The sequence below is a fragment of the Oncorhynchus masou genome, chromosome 7, assembly GCF_036934945.1.
Source record: "Oncorhynchus masou masou isolate Uvic2021 chromosome 7, UVic_Omas_1.1, whole genome shotgun sequence".
NCBI lineage: Eukaryota > Metazoa > Chordata > Actinopteri > Salmoniformes > Salmonidae > Oncorhynchus > Oncorhynchus masou.
The window spans coordinates 586800-603794 of NC_088218.1; the positions used below are offsets into that span (position 1 = coordinate 586800).

At 49.9% G+C, this 16995-nt stretch overlaps 2 protein-coding genes across 3 annotated transcripts in view; both read left to right on the plus strand.

Annotated features, from left to right (window-relative positions):
- The window catches only part of LOC135543113 (GPALPP motifs-containing protein 1-like), a 146747-nt gene that overhangs the window by 6797 nt on the left and 122955 nt on the right, over nt 1-16995 (plus strand). The window lies entirely within an intron of this gene.
- Nucleotides 5334-15755, plus strand: LOC135543115 (general transcription factor IIF subunit 2-like). 2 transcript variants are annotated; one of them, XM_064970189.1, is made up of 10 exons: nt 5334-5566; nt 5891-5964; nt 6098-6116; nt 6239-6383; nt 6661-6672; nt 8424-8483; nt 10290-10371; nt 10566-10665; nt 10758-10901; nt 15057-15755. In XM_064970189.1, exons 1-10 carry the CDS (start codon nt 5501-5503, stop codon nt 15189-15191), a joined length of 837 nt encoding a protein of 278 aa, XP_064826261.1. In that variant the 5' UTR covers nt 5334-5500; the 3' UTR covers nt 15192-15755. The 2 variants fall into 2 exon arrangements, with proteins under 2 accessions (XP_064826261.1, XP_064826262.1); XM_064970190.1 differs by lacking the exon at nt 8424-8483 and having other exon boundaries at nt 5341-5566.

A 16995-nucleotide genomic window follows, 5' to 3' on the forward strand; every position in this document is an offset into this window, starting at 1 on the left:
GCGAAGAGTCATTTTTTTATGCAAGAATTTTACGAGGACTGTCTGGGAGGGGTCTGAGTGGGGAGGGGTCAACAAATCTGTAATTGGCAGAGAGGTTTGGAACTCTTTTCTTATTGGTCGACTAACTGATCAAAACTCCACCCCCACCAAAAACAGGCTGGCATTTCAGGAGGTCTTTACAAACAGCGCTGATACTGAAAGGGCATTATCATATTTTGTCACAATTTCACAGTATAATTCCAACTGTATAAAACACGTTTTTGACTGGACCGGACCTATTGTTTGAGGAGCATACACAATAACAAAACTCACGGAAACGGGTTTGTTATTTATTGAACTGGAAGCTAATTATACATTTTGTATGACATTCCTGGGAGTGTGTAAACTTACATTTTTTTTATAACCATATCATTTGTATATGTTCTCTATAGTTATGTACTTGAAAATGTATCAATTGACCCAAATTCGGCACATTTTGAGCAGACTCGATACAACATTTTGAACAGTGATGCAATGGTTCATTGGATCAGTCTAAGGCTTTGCACATACACTGCTTCCATCTAGTGGCGAAAATCTAAATTGCACCTAGACTCCCTAAAGTCAAGATGGCTTTTCTCTACTAGCATTTCAAAGATAAAACAAAACAAATTGAAAAAGCGTGTTTTTTCCCCCTTTGTATTATCTTCTACCAGATCTAATGTGTTATATTCTCCTTACATTAATTCACATTTCCACAAACTTCAAAGTGTTTCCTTTCAAATGGTACCAAGAAAATGCATATCCTTGTTTCAGGGCCTGAGCTACAGGCAGTTAGATTTGGGTACGAGTCATTTTAGGGCCTCGACAGGCAGCAGATGAAGAAGAGTCATTTTAGGGCCTGAGCGACAGGCAGTTAGATTTGGGCCAAGTCATTTTAGGGCCTGAGCGACAGGCAGTTAGATTTGGGTACGAGTCATTTTAGGCAAGAATTGGGGAGAAAAAGGGTCCGATCCCTGAGAGGTTTTGTCACTGCACCATTTCTCTGAAGGCCATGTAGGCTACTGCTGCCCCTTTTATATGGTGATTGACATTTTTTATGGTGCTGACCCAGTCAATTATATGGTGCTGAACGTTATATGGTGCTGCCCTTTTATATGGTGCTGTCCTTTATATGGTGCTACATTTATATGGTGCTGAGCTTTATATGGTGCTGTTTTATATGGTGCTGCCCCTTTATATGGTTTTTTTTATATGGTGAATGTCAGTTTATATGGTGCTGTTAAATTTTATGGTGCTGTCACCTTATCCAGGTGCTGAGTCCTTTATATGGTGCTGTTCTTTTATATGGTTCTTTACATGGTGGTTTCCCATTGGTGCTGAACCCCAATGGTGCTGAAGCTCCATATGCTCTTTATACCAACTGAGCCCCTTTATATGGTGCTATTCTTTTATTCTTTTATATGGTTCCCCTGTTTTTTTTTTTATCTTTAATTGGTGCTACTCCTGTATATGGTGCTAATCCTTTTATGGTGCTGCCCCTGAACATTAATGGTGGCCCCTTTTTGTTTTTTTATGGTGCTGCAACAATATGGTGAGCAGAAATATGGTGCTGCAAAGAGTCATTTTTTTATGGTGCTGAATTTTATATGGTGCTGTCTTTATATGGTGCTACCCCTTTGGGGATGGTGCTACAAATCTTAATTGGTGGTTTGGAACTCCTTTATATTGGTCTACTCCTTTATATGGTGCTGCCCCCCCCCTTTTAAATGGTGCTGGAATTTATATGAGTGTCTTTTAAATGGTGCTGACACTTAATGGTGCTGCCTTTTATATGGTTTGTCACAATTTCACAGTATAATTCCAACTGGTATAAAACACCTTTTTATGGTGCTGACCTTTATTGTTTGCCCCTTTATAGGTGCTTCCCTTTATATGGTGCTCCCCGGGTTTGTTATTTATTGCCCCTTTATATGGTGCTTTGTTATATGGTGCTGACGTTTATGGTGCTGTTTATATGGTGCTTTTTTATAACCATATCATGTTCTTTATATGGTTATGTACTTGAAAATTTATATGGTGCTGCCCCGGCCCCTTTATATGGTGCTGCCCCTGCAACATTTTGAATGGTGATGCAATGGTTTATTGGATCAGTCTAATGGTGCTGCCCTGACCCCTTTATATGGTGCTGCTGCCCCTTTATATGGTGCTGCCCCTTTTTATGGTGCTGCCCCTTTATATGGTGATGGCTTTATATGGTCTGCCCCGTTTATATGGTAAAACAAATTTAAATGGTGCTGCCCCTTTTGGTGCTGCCCCTTTATATGGTGCTTCCCAGATCTAATGTGGTGCTTCTCCCTGCCAATTTATATGGTTCCACAAACTTTATATGGTGCTGCCCCTTTAAATGGTGCTGAAAATGCATATCCTTGTTTATATGGTGCTGTTATATTGGTGCTGCCCCTGCCCCTTTATATGGTGCCTGCCAGGCAGTTAGATTGGTGCTCATTTTATGGGCCTGCGACAGGCAGTTAGATTGGTGCTGCCCCTGTCATTTTATATGGTGCTGCCCCTGATCCCTTATAGGTTTTGTCCCTGCCCATTTCTCTGAAGGCCATTAGGCTATGGTGCTGCCCTTTATATGGTGCTGCCCCTTTTATATGGTGCTGCCCCTTTATATGGTGCTACCCCTTTATATGGTGCTGCCCCTTTATATGGTGCTACTCCTTTATATGGTGCTGCCCCTTTATATGGTGCTACCCCTTTATATGGTGCTGCCCCTTTATATGGTGCTGCCCCTTTATATGGTGCTGCCCCTTTATATGGTGCTGCCCCTTTATATGGTGCTGCCCCTTTTATATGGTGCTGCCCCTTTATATGGTGCTGCCCCTTTATATGGTGCTGCCCCTTTATATGGTGCTGCCCCTTTATATGGTGCTGCCCCTTTATATGGTGCTGCTCCTTTATATGGTGCTGCCCCTTTATATGGTGCTGCCCCTTTATATGGTGCTGCTCCTTTATATGGTGCTGCCCCTTTATATGGTGCTGCCCCTTTATATGGTGCTGCCCCTTTATATGGTGCTCCCACGTTTTTAATTGTCAAGATTTTTCATGTTGCCAATGTTTTTTCAGATACATGTTTTTTTCCTTTCATAGGTATGACATCACATTGGGCCCCATGGAAAGACATCACATTGGGCCCCGTGGAAAGACATCACATTGGGCCCCGTGGAAAGACATCACATTGGGCCCCATGGAAAGACATCACATTGGGCCCCATGGAAAGACATCACATTGGGCCCCATGGAAAGACATCACATTGGGCCCCATGGAAAGACATCACATTGGGCCCCATGGAAAGACATCACATTGGGCCCCATGGAAACACATCACATTGGGCCCCATGGAAAGACATCACATTGGGCCCCGTGGAAAGACATCACATTTTTTCATCACATTGGGCCCATGTTTTTTCATGGAAAGACATCACATTGGGCCCCATGGAAAGACATCACATTGGGCCCCATGGAAAGACATCACATTGGGCCCCATGGAAAGACATCACATTGGGCCCCATGGAAAGACATCACATTGGGCCCCATGGAAACACATCACATTGGGCCCCATGGAAAGACATCACATTGGGCCCCGTGGAAAGACATCACATTGGGCCCCGTGGAAAGACATCACATTGGGCCCCGTGGAAAGACATCACATTGGGCCCCGTGGAAAGACATCACATTGGGCCCCGTGGAAACACATCACATTGGGCCCCGTGGAAAGACATCACATTGGGCCCCATGGAAAGATATCACATTGGGCCCCATGGAAAGACATCACATTGGGCCCCATGGAAAGATATCACATTGGGCCCCATGGAAAGACATCACATTGGGCCCCATGGAAAGATCACATTGGGCCCCATGGAAAGACATCACATTGGGCCCCATGGAAAGACATCACATTGGGCCCCATGGAAAGATATCACATTGGGCCCCATGGAAAGATATCACATTGGGCCCCATGGAAAGATATCACATTGGGCCCCATGGAAAGACATCACATTGGGCCCCATGGAAAGACATCACATTGGGCCCCATGGAAAGATATCACATTGGGCCCCATGGAAAGACATCACATTGGGCCCCATGGAAAGACATCACATTGGGCCCCATGGAAAGACATCACATTGGGCCCCATGGAAAGACATCACATTGGGCCCCATGGAAAGACATCACATTGGGCCCCATGGATTGACATCACATTGGGCCCCATGGAAAGATATCACATTGGGCCCCATGGAAAGACATCACATTGGGCCCCATGGAAAGATATCACATTGGGCCCCATGGAAAGATATCACATTGGGCCCCATGGAAAGATATCACATTGGGCCCCATGGAAAGACATCACATTGGGCCCCATGGAAAGACATCACATTGGGCCCCATGGAAAGACATCACATTGGGCCCCATGGAAAGATAACCCATTCAATAACTCTCTACCTGTACCCACACACCTCCAGAACCCAGTCGACCCATTCAATAACTCTACCTGTACCCACACGCCTCCAGAACCCAGTCGACCCATTCAATAACTCTGGGGCTGGTTCAGGGGGGTGGGGAGACAGGGCTGGTTCAGGGGGGGTGGGCTGGTTCAGGGGGAGACAGGGCTGGTTCAGGGGGTGGGGAGACAGGGCTGGTTCAGGGGGAGACAGGGCTGGTTCAGGGGGGTGGGGAGACAGGGCTGGTTCAGGGGGGTGGGGAGACAGGGATGGGGAGACAGGGCTGGTTCAGGGGGGTGGGGAGACAGGGATGGGGAGACAGGGCTGGTGAGCCTGAAGCTGCTGGGCTTGGCACCATACAGAAACAACTGATTTATTATGAATAGCTTGGTAATAGTTAGCCTGCATTGATTAAATGTCGGCTTAAAGAGAAGTGAAATGTAAACACAGAATTTTCTATTGAGATATTAAGTAACTAATGTTAGGGGAGCAAAATTAGCCTATTTCACTACGGACGAAGCTGACAGGTTAATTTACACCACTCACGGACTACACCCTCCTTCCTTTGTGAAACATTTTCTTTATTTTCTTTCATTTAGTTTTTGGAAGCCAGATTTTTCTTCAGGAAGTTGAGACATGATGCTCACACCGGCACTCCTCACACACAATTCATTTTATCTATAATTGTAAATAAAATATTATATTCATGATGATAGGTTAATAATTTATTTATTTATTTATTTTTACCTAATGTTCTAATAATTTTTTAGGGCCCCTGTCAGTCACAGGCCCTTCGAATGGGCCAACACCCCAGTAAAAAAAAAAATTGACCACTGAACTTCGAGTTCTAGTATTTCTGGTTTCGCGCGTCCTTTCTGTCTCTCTTGCGCCTCCGTAGTTATGGTTCGTTCAGTTTTCCGGACCGTGTGTTGTTTAGTTAACGTTAGCTAGCCTACCTCATAACGCCAAACGAATTGTAATGGTAACGTGTAAGAGGTGATTTTAAACAACGTTTTAAACATGTCAGAGAAAGGTGAAGTGGATTTAACTGGTGCTAAACAGAACACGGGCGTGTGGCTGGTAAAGGTACGTTGGAAATGTAGGGTATAAACAGTAGCTAGCGTCTAACACTAGTAGTTAGCTAGCGTCTAACACTAGTAGTTAGCTAGCGGCTAACACTAGTAGCTAGCTAGCGGCTAAAACTAGTAGCTAGCTAGCGGCTAACACTAGTAGCTAGCTAGCGGCTAACACTAGTAGCTAGCTAGCGGCTAACACTAGTAGCTAGCTAGTGGCAGCGCGGATGGATGAGGACGAGACTAGCAATGTATTGAAGTAGACTACAGTAACTATCATTATCATCACACTGCACACGTTAGCTAGCTAACTAACAACCAGTGTCTTTGCCCACAGGTGCCCAAATACCTGTCCCAGCAATGGGCCAAAGCATCAGGCAGGGGAGAGGTGGGGAAACTCCGGATCGGGAAGTATGTAGAATTGTCTCGTGTGTTACTGTTTGTTGGTAATCACCATCGTTGTTTACTTTCACTGATGGCTAAAGAGAAGTAGCTAGCTAAGGGGATTTAGCTAATCAGTTGTTTTCTTCTTCTTTTGCGTTAGGAACCAAGGGAAGGCAGAGGTAATGCTACTGACTATGGTTAAAGACACAGATAAACTGCATTCCAATGGACTATTGATCCCAACTCAGCCAGCAGTTGTCCTGGTCCTAAACTGACATAACTTACACGTGTTGTGCACCAGGTGGAATTCACTCTGAACGAAGACCTGACCATGATTGACAGCCTCGGGGACAAGCCATCGGGAGTGCAGGCCCCCAGGGACCACCCGTTCACCATGCAGACTGTAGGAGGACAGACCCTGGCCGTGTTCACTGAGACCCAGTCAGGTAAGGAACAGTTACCTCCAGCTGTAAACATGATGATGATGAAGAAATGTTGCTCTATTTTGGTGCACCCAGGAGCTGTGCTAAACGGCGCCGCGCTACCTAAGTGTGCGGGGGTAAGGTGCTGTTTGAGTAACCATGAAACCTGGAGGCCATGTTGTTTGAGTCATAACCTCTATTTGAATGTGTCGTCAGATAATATTGACTGTCAAAATGCCTTGTGTTTTCCCGACTGCAAATGAGCATGGTTTGTGATCATAGCTGATCTTTCATCCATTAGAGTCATCTAAGGGTAAGTAGTACTGCATGTCTGTGTGTATCACTCCGCCTCAGGGTAAGTAGTACTGTGTGTGTCCGTCCGCCTCAGGGTGAGTAGTACTGTGTATCCCTCCGCCTCAAAGGTGTGTCCCTTTGCCTCTCTCTCCTTCTCCATCTCTCTCTCTCTGCCCCTTCCCGTCTCTCTCTCTGCTCCTTCCCGTCTCTCTCTGCCCCTTCCCCTTCCCGTCTCTCTCCATCTCTCTCTGCCCCTTCCCGTCTCTCTCTGCCCCTTCCCGTCTCTCTCCATCTCTCTGCCCCTTCCCATCTCTCTGCCCCTTCCCATCTCTCTGCCCCTTCCCGTCTCTCTGCCCCTTCCCGTCTCTCTCCATCTCTCTGCCCCTTCCCGTCTCTCTCCATCTCTCTGCCCCTTCCCGTCTCTCTCCATCTCTCTGCCCCTTCCCGTCTCTCTCCATCTCTCTGCCCCTTCCCGTCTCTCTCCATCTCTCTGCCCCTTCCCGTCTCTCTCCATCTCTCTGCCCCTTCCCGTCTCTCTCCATCTCTCTGCCCCTTCCCCCTCTCTCCATCTCTCTGCCCCTTCCCGTCTCTCTCCATCTCTGCCCCTTCCCGTCTCTCCTCTCTGCCCCTTCCCGTCTCTCTGCCCCTTCCCGTCTCTCTCCATCTCTCTGCCCCTTCCCCGTCTCTCTCCGTCTCTCTGCCCCTTCCCGTCTCTCTCCTCTCTCTGCCCCTTCCCGTCTCTCTCCATCTCTCTGCCCCTTCCCGTCTCTCTCCATCTCTCTGCCCCTTCCCGTCTCTCTCCATCTCTCTGCCCCTTCCCGTCTCTCTCTGCCCCTTCCCGTCTCTCTCCATCTCTCTGCCCCTTCCCGTCTCTCTCCATCTCTCTGCCCCTTCCCGTCTCTCTCCATCTCTCTGCCCCTTCCCGTCTCTGTCTGCCCCTTCCCGTCTCTGTCTGCCCCTTCCCGTCTCTCTCCATCTCTCTGCCCCTTTCCGTCTCTTTCCATCTCTCTGCCCCTTCCCGTCTCTTTCCATCTCTCTGCCCCTTCCCGTCTCTCTCTGCCCCTTCCCGTCTCTCTCTGCCCCTTCCCGTCTCTCTCTGCCCCTTCCCGTCTCTCTCCATCTCTCTGCCCCTTCCCGTCTCTCTCTGCCCCTTCCCGTCTCTCTCTGCCCCTTCCCGTCTCTCTCCATCTCTCTGTGTTTGTTGTGGGCTGCATGTTGCCACAGCAGAACAGATGGAGGCCCTCTGCTTGTCTCAGTTACTCCGCTGGCTGTCTCTCAGATCGGATCAGAACCGCTGTGAACCAATCAGCTCCGTAGTTTGGATGTGATCTGCTACTGGAATGATATCTGGAGCTTGTTAATAACATAAACAAACCAATCAATATGATGGTATTGATCTGGTGTGGGGTGCTTGGTTTGACGTCATGATTTGTGCAATGATCTTTATGCCTCTTCTAATGTGCACGTCCTCCTCTCCCTCCCTTGAGGGTGAGTGTGTCAGTGTGAAGCTCATGGTTTATCCTTGTGTGTCAGCGTGAAGCTCATGGTTTATCCTTGTGTGTGAGTTGTAGACCGTATATAAAGTTCTGTTTTGAGACACTTCCTGGTTTGAGTGTGAAGTCCGGCAAGGCCTTGAAGACCAACCGTCGTTGCCGCGCAGTTCATCTCCATGGTTACTGCCTCTTCGCCAGAAGGCAGCTATTCTAAACCCTGGTGTTATTTCTTATTGGACCACCCTCTCCTCCCTTTCCCCTCCCTCCCTCCCTGTAGGCCAGTCAGAAGAGAGATCTGATGGCAGCACCTCAGTTTCGGGGGCGGGGTCAGGCCCAGGTGAGTCCCCTCAGTCTCTTCCCAGCTGAGAGGTGTGGAGCCTGGGCATGAGGCTGGAGGTTGGGCCTCTGTCTGGTGGAGGTTGGGCCTCTGTCTGGTGGAGGTTGGGCCTCTGTCTGGTGGAGGTTGGGCCTCTGTCTGGTGGAGGTTGGGCCTCTGTCTGGTGGAGGTTGGTGAGGTGTAGAGCCTGGGCAGGAAGCTGGAGGTGAGGCCTGTCTGGTGGAGAATGTTGTTCTCCTGTTAGACGACTCTAGTGATCAGTTGGTCTCTCTTTTCTTGTTAGACGACCCTAATGATCAGTTGGTCTCCCTTCTCCTGTTAGACGACCCTAGTGATCAGTTGGTCTCCTCCTGTTAAGACGACCCTAGTGATCAGTTAGACGACCCTAGTGATCAGTTGGTCTCTCTTCTCCTGTTAGACGACCCTAGTGATCAGTTGGTCTCTGTTCTCCTGTTAGACGACCCTAGTGATCAGTTAGACGACCCTAGTGATCAGTTGGTCTCTCTTCTCCTGTTAGACGACCCTAGTGATCAGTTGGTCTCTCTTCTCCTGTTAGATGACCCTAGTGATCAGTTGGTCTCTCTTCTCCTGTTAGACGACCCTAGTGATCAGTTGGTCTCTGTTCTCCTGTTAGACGACCCTAGTGATCAGTTGGTCTCTTTTCCTGTTAGACGACCCTAGTGATCAGTTGGTCTCTCTTCTCCTGGTAGACGACCCTAGTGATCAGTTAGACGACCCTAGTGATCAGTTGGTCTCTCTTTTCCTGTTAGACGACCCTAGTGATCAGTTGGTCTCTTTTCTCCTGGTAGACGACCCTAGTGATCAGTTGGTCTCTTTTCTCCTGGTAGACGACCCTAGTGATCAGTTGGTCTCTCTTCTCCTGTTAGACGACCCTCGTGATCAGTTGGTCTCTCTTCTCCTGTTAGATGACCCGAGTGATCAGTTGGTCTCTCTTCTCCTGTTAGACGACCCTAGTGATCAGTTGGTCTCCTGTTAGACGACCCTAGTGATCAGTTGGTCTCTCTTCTCCTGTTAAGACGACCCTAGTGATCAGTTGGTCTCTCTTCTCCTGTTAGGCGACCCTAGTGATCTGTTAGACGACCCTAGTGATCAGTTAGACGACCCTAGTGATCAGTTGGTTTCTCTTCTCCTGTTAGACGTCCCTAGTGATCAGTTGGTCTCTCTTCTCCCGTTAAGACGACCCTAGTGATCAGTTGGTCTCACTTCTCCTGTTAAGACGACCCTAGTGATCAGTTGGTCTCTCTTCTCCTGTTAGGCGACTCTAGTGATCTGTTAGACGACCCTAGTGATCAGTTGGTCTCTCTTCTGTTAGATGACACTGGTGATCAGTTGGTCTCTCTTCTCCTGTTAGACGACCCTAGTGATCAGTTGGTCTCTCTTCTCCTGTTAGACGACCCTAGTGATCAGTTGGTCTCTTCTCCTGTTAGACGACCCTGGTGATCAGTTGGTCTCTCTTCCCCTGTTAAGACGACCCCAGTGATCAGTTGGTCTCTCTTCTCCTGTTAGACGACCCTAGTGATCAGTTGGTCTCTCCTCTCCTGTTAAGACGACCCTAGTGATCAGTTGGTCTCTCTTCTCCTGTTAGACGACCCTAGTGATCAGTTGGTCTCTCTTCTCCTGTTAGACGACCCTAGTGATCAGTTGGTCTCTCTTCTCCTGGCTGTGTGGCGTCGTACTGTCGATGTCTCACTGAGGAATATCACATTAAAACAGATGAAATGATGTTGCCACGTGAGAGAGTGAGTCAACACACACAGAGACGTCCCCGGTTCTCCTTTCTAACAGAGAGGATCTCCCTGGAGGGCCTGGTGGTGCAGAGAGCAGAGTGTCGACCCGCTGTCAGCGAGAACTACATGAAACTCAAGAGGTATGTACCTACACACACACACACTCTGTCTCTGGTCTCTCACTGTCTCTGGTCTCTCACTGTCTCTGGTCTCTCACTGTCTCTGGTCTCTCAGTCTCTCTCTCTGTCTCTCACTGTCTCTGTCTCTCTCTGTCTCTGGTCTCTCACTCTCTCTGTCTCTCACCCTCTCTCTCACTGCTATCTCGTGTCTCCAGACTGCAGATAGAAGAGTTATCCAAGCCAGTGAGATTGTCTCAGCAACTAGAGAAGGCTGTTACCACCAACTACAAACCAGTGGCCAACCATTCCTACAACGTAAGGAGCCTCGGCTGCCTGCACGACGAGTGGTTGTTTGTCTGTTACGACGATGAGCTGGACTAATACAGTGTGTGTGTGTGTCCGTCCAGCTGGAGTACGACAGGAAGAAGAAGGAGGAAGGGAAAAGAGCCAGGGTCGACAAACAGCAGGTGTTGGACATGTTGTTCTCAGCTTTTGAGAAGCATCAATATTACAACATCAAGGACCTGGTCGACATCACCAAACAACCTGTGGTGAGATACTACTATATACTACTAGAAACACCTGGTATTACAACATCACCATACAACCTGTGGTGAGATACTACTATATACTACTAGAAACACCTGGTATTACAACATCACCATACAACCTGTGGTGAGATACTACTATATACTACTAGAAACACCTGGTATTACAACATCACCAAACAACCTGTGGTGAGATACTACTATATACTACTAGAAACACCTGGTATTACAACATCACCATACAACCTGTGGTGAGATACTACTATATACTACTAGAAACACCTGGTATTACAACATCACCATACAACCTGTGGTGAGATACTACTATATACTACTAGAAACACCTGGTATTACAACATCACCATACAACCTGTGGTGAGATACTACTATATACTACTAGAAACACCTGGTATTACAACATCACCAAACAACCTGTGGTGAGATACTACTATATACTACTAGAAACACCTGGTATTACAACATCACCAAACAACCTGTGGTGGGAAGGATAATTACTGCGGGGGAAACGCTGTGGGGGGATTACGCATGGGGGGTACAAGGGGCTGTGGGGGGAGAGGGGGCGCTGTACTAGAAGGGGCTGTGGGGGGAGACAACATGGGGGGGTAGAGAGGGGCTGTGGGGGTAGAGAGGGGCTGTGGGGGGTAGAGAGGAGCTGTGGGGGGATAGAGGAGCTGTGGGGGCGTAGAGAGGGGCTGTGGGGGTAGAGAGGGGGCGCTGTGGGGGGTAGAGAGGGGGCGCTGTGGGGGGTAGAGAGGGGCTGTGGGGGGGTAGAGAGGGGCTGTGGGGGGTAGAGAGGAGCTGTGGGGGGATAGAGAGGGGCTGTGGGGGGTAGAGAGGAGCTGTGGGGGTAGAGAGGAGCTGTGGGGGTAGAGAGGAGCTGTGGGGGGGTAGAGAGGAGCTGTGGGGGGATAGAGGGGCGCTGTGGGGGGATAGAGAGGAGCTGTGGGGGGTAGAGAGGCGCTGTGGGGGGTAGAGAGGCGCTGTGGGGGGTAGAGAGGCGCTGTGGGGGGGAGAGAGGGGCTGTGGGGGGGTAGAGGGGGCTGTGGGGGGTAGAGAGGGGCTGTGGGGGGATAGAGAGGGGCTGTGGGGGGAGAGAGGAGCTGTGGGGGGTAGAGAGGAGCTGTGGGGGGAGAGAGAGGAGCTGTGGGGGGGAGAGAGGGGAGCTGTGGGGGGTTAGAGAGGAGCTGTGGGGGGTAGAGAGGAGCTGTGGGGGGATAGAGGGGCGCTGTGGGGGGGTAGAGAGGAGCTGTGGGGGGGTAGAGAGGAGCTGTGGGGGGATAGAGGGGCGCTGTGGGGGGATAGAGGGGCGCTGTGGGGGGTAGAGAGGAGCTGTGGGGGGTAGAGAGGAGCTGTGGGGGGTAGAGAGGGGCTGTGGGGGGGTAGAGAGGGTGCTGTGGGGGTAGAGAGGCGCTGTGGGGGGTAGAGAGGCGCTGTGGGGGTAGAGAGGCGCTGTGGGGGGTAGAGAGGGGCTGTGGGGGTAGAGAGGGGCTGTGGGGGGGTAGAGAGGGGCTGTGGGGGTAGAGAGGAGCTGTGGGGGGTAGAGAGGAGCTGTGGGGGGGAGAGAGGAGATGGGGGGAGAGAGGAGCTGTGGGGGGGAGAGAGGAGCTGTGGGGGTTAGAGAGGAGCTGTGGGGGGTTAGAGAGGAGCTGTGGGGGGTAGAGAGGAGCTGTGGGGGGAGAGGTGGAGCTGTGGGGGGTAGAGAGGAGCTGTGGGGGAGAGGGGGCGCTGTGGGGGAGAGGGGGCGCTGTGGGGGAGAGGTGGAGCTGTGGGGGGGAGAGGGGGCGCTGTGGGGGGAGAGGTGGAGCTGTGGGGGGAGAGGGGGCGCTGTGGGGGAGAGGTGGAGCTGTGGGGGGAGAGGGGGCGCTGTGGGGGGAGAGGTGGAGCTGTGGGGGTAGAGAGGAGCTGTGGGGGGAAGAGGTGGAGCTGTGGGGGGAGAGGGGGCGCTGTGGGGGGAGAGAGGGGAGCTGTGGGTGGGGTAGAGTGGAGCTGTGGGGGGATAGAGGGAGCTGTGGGTGGGGTAGAGTGGAGCTGTGGGGGGAGAGGTGGAGCTGTGGGGGGTGGAGAGGAGCTGTGGGGGGGTGGAGAGGAGCTGTGGGGGTAGAGAGGAGCTGTGGGGGGAGAGGGGCTGTGGGGGGTAGAGAGGAGCTGTGGGGGGTAGAGAGGAGCTGTGGGAGGAGAGGGTGGGAGCTGTGGGGGGGTAGAGAGGAGCTGTGGGGGGGTAGAGAGGAGCTGTGGGGATAGAGAGGAGCTGTGGGGGTAGAGAGAGGAGCTGTGGGGGGATAGAGAGGAGCTGTGGGGGGATAGAGAGGAGCTGTGGGGGGATAGAGAGGAGCTGTGCCACAGTTCTTCAATGTAATAGAAACAAAGGCCTGTTCAGTATGGTATAATGCTCCTTTTACTCCCTAAATGGTGATCATCGGCCGTTCTGCCGCCGTAGGCAAGACGTTGAAGTTTGGTTCAATTTAGGTTCTGAATGAATGGTGAAAAGGTATTTTCTTTTGTTTTTAAAATACCGATTTTCCAGGACGTTGAAATCAGGTTCATTTTCTTTTTTTAATGAAAGTTGAAAATACTTATTTGTGTTGATATCAGGTTCATTTTTGGTTCTGAATGAAAGTTGAAAAGAAGTCCATGTTTGGGCCAAATCAAGGCTGGTTCAGACCGGACCAAAAACCTGTCTGTGGATGTGGAGAATCAAGGCCGGTCCGGGAACTGCCCCCAAAATAGATGTTGAAAGCATCGGTCCGCGCTCACTGAGGTGTTGCCTGAGATAAAATGTTACGAATGGCCATCTGTGGTAAATGTACCGTTTTGTGAAACACCAAAAAACAACGTCCGGACAGGACCGACATCTTGTGCTTGCTGGGGTGTCGTCGACTCGCTGTTCTGTAAAACAGGCCGTTGGCTTTGGCTTTATTAGTCCCGATTCCCGTGTCCTAAAATCAATTTGTCTATTTTTTTTAAGCTCTGAATATCAGCTATCCAACTTCATCAGGAGTTATCGCGAGTTTATTTTAACAATGTGTTTACGCGGCGGGAAATTAATGCAGACGTATTTAAAAAATAAAAAATACAAACTTGAAATCGCTGATCATGACAACGGGGAGAAACTCTCTGACCCGTCCTGTTTCCAGGACATGTTGTAAACATGACAACTGTTTCTGCGTTGCCATTTTCAGAGAAACAAGCAGGATTTAAAAAGTGTCCCGTCCCGTCTCCATTTTTGTAGACGACAGAAAAGGCCACGTCATCTGCTACGTGATTTATAGGAGACCATTTTTTGGGGGACTGAATGTTGGAGGAGTCTCTTCAAAAGCCCCCTGGAGAGGAGCGCTGGGAATGGACAAGATAAATATTTTACACCTCTGCCTTTTGACCAAATGGGCCACTGTTTATCAAAGCCACATTAGCGCTCACCTTGAGAGAGTGTCGTTGTTTTGTGGCAGAATTAGGTGAGGGTTTTAGGTGTTGTTAGAGAGCTGCATCTTGGGTTAGTTCAGCTCAGAAAAGGCCGACCTCGTCAATCTGCTGCCATAGAGACGGATGCCTAATGAACAGGGGTCGTCTGGGGGTTTATGTGGGGCGGCAGGGTAGCCTAGTGGTTAGCGTGTTGGACTAGAAACCAGAAGGTTGCAAGTTCAAACCCCCGAGCTGACAAGGTACAAATCTGTCGTTCTGCCCCTGAACAGGCAGTTGACCCACTGTTCCTAGACCAGTTAACCCACTGTTCCCAGGCCATCATTGAAAATAAGAATTTGTTCTTCACTGACTTGCCTAGTTAAGTAAAGGTTTCAGTCAGAGGGGGTTTGTGTTTCAGTCTGTGGGGGTTTGTGTTTCAGTCTGTGGGGGTTTGTGTTTCAGTCTGAGGGGGTCTGTGTTTCAGTCTGAGGGGGTTTGTGTTTCAGTCTGTGGGGGTTTGTGTTTCAGTCAGAGGGATTTTTATCTGGTCAAGTTAGTGATGTAATATTTTACTCTATTTCCTTTTGTACATAAGAAATGAAACAGGGAATTCAAGACCAGACTGGAAGCTCAACGCTCTTTCCTGCTCCCTATTCCTGTGTGGTAGCAGTCTGTATTATAATACAACACCTCTCTCCTCCGTTTCCCCGTCTCTCTCCGTTTCCCCCCTTCATTCAGAGTTACCTGAAAGAGATTCTGCGTGACATCGGCATCTACAACGTGAAGGGAACCCACAAGAACACGTGGGAGCTGAAGCCAGAGTACAGACACTACCAGGGAGGAGAGGAGGAGGAGAAGGAGACCAACGACTAGCCTGGTCTGGGGCCCCACCACTAGGAGAAGGACGACTAGCCTGGTCTGGGGCCCCACCACTAGGAGAAGGACGACTAGCCTGGTCTGGGGCCCCACCACTAGGAGGGCGACGAGCCTGGTCTGGGGCCTCCCTAGAGAGCGTCGTTTTGGTTTTTATAGACTTGAAAATGTTTTTTAATGATGTAGAGAAATAAAGTTGTCAAGCTACTGATGTGTTGGCCAGTTAGGACCCCGGCCCTATACTACATGTCGGTGAAGTCCCACCCTATTCCGTGCACTACTTTAAACCAGGACCCTGGTCAAATTTAGTGTACTATTTAGGGAATAGGGTGCCACTTTGGGGACACACTTGAAGGATTCCTACTATTCTGAACAGTGAGGTGCTTTAGGTTTCATCTCACCTGGGCCACTATGGCTTTTATGCCTGTGGGGGGGTAGAGAGTGTTTGGTTTACAGACACACGACAACCAAGGATCAATACGTACAAGTTGTTTATAAAAAAAAAGTGATTTTAACGACTTCTGGAATAAAATAAACATGTTTTTGTAAAAAAATTAAAATAAATCTACCAGTCTGCTTTTCTTTAGATATTAGGTGTTTCTCCAGTGAGATCACATCTGTGTGTTGGATAACTGATCTAGGATCAGCCAATAGAACCGGAGGTCATCTGTCTGACTGGGAGTCCTGATCTAGGATCAGCCAATAGAACCGGAGGTCGTCTGTCTGACTGGGAGTCCTGATCTAGGATCAGCCAATAGAACCAGAGGTCATCTGTCTGACTGGGAGTCCTGATCTAGGATCAGCCAATAGAACCGGAGGTCATCTGTCTGACTGGGAGTCCTGATCTAGGATCAGCCAATAGAACCGGAGGTCGTCTGTCTGACTGGGAGTCCTGATCTAGGATCAGCCAATAGAACCGGAGGTCGTCTGTCTGACTGGGAGTCCTGATCTAGGATCAGCCAATAGAACCGGGGGTCATCTGTCTGACTGGGAGTCCTGATCTAGGATCAGCCAATAGAACCAGAGGTCATCTGTCTGACTGGGAGTCCTGATCTAGGATCAGCCAATAGAACCGGGGGTCATCTGTCTGACTGGGAGTCCTGATCTAGGATCAGCCAATAGAACCAGAGGTCATCTGTCTGACTTGGGAGTGCCGACCGAGGAACAGATCCCACCTATCCACGGAAACCTAAAACTGATCCTGGACCAGCAGTCCTACCGAGACGCTCGATATAAATACCGCCCCCGGATTTATATCTGTCTGGATGAACCCAGCCCGGAGCGAACGGCCGCGTTTGAGAGCATCAACACTGATGTATCATGGGTAAATTGTGACTGACACCGATGATCAGTCAGTTGACTCACCTTTAAAGGACCGAACGCAGTATGGACCCAACAGAACAGGGACCAGAACCCAATGTTAACACAGTATGGACCTAACAGAACCCCATCAAAACAGGGTTTCCTGACCCTCTGCCCAGGGACCAGCAGACGTGTCACACTGTTGCCCCAACACTGGCACACCGGATCCAATGAGCCACGGGCTTGATAAGTGGACCAATGGAATCGTGCGTTCTGGTTCAGGGCAACAGCTTCGCGAGACGTCTGGTGGCCCCCCCGAGCAGAGACGGGAGGGGTGGGGTCTCAGAGTGAACGCAGATGGCACAGGGGACGGTTGTATTTCGGCCAATGGGCCCATTTATTTCACAACATAGTGTCAATGAGTCCTTTACAGTTGTGTGAGAGAGCAGGGTGGGAGCTTAATGTAGCTGGACATCTGATGGAAGTGACCGCGCAACCGGCA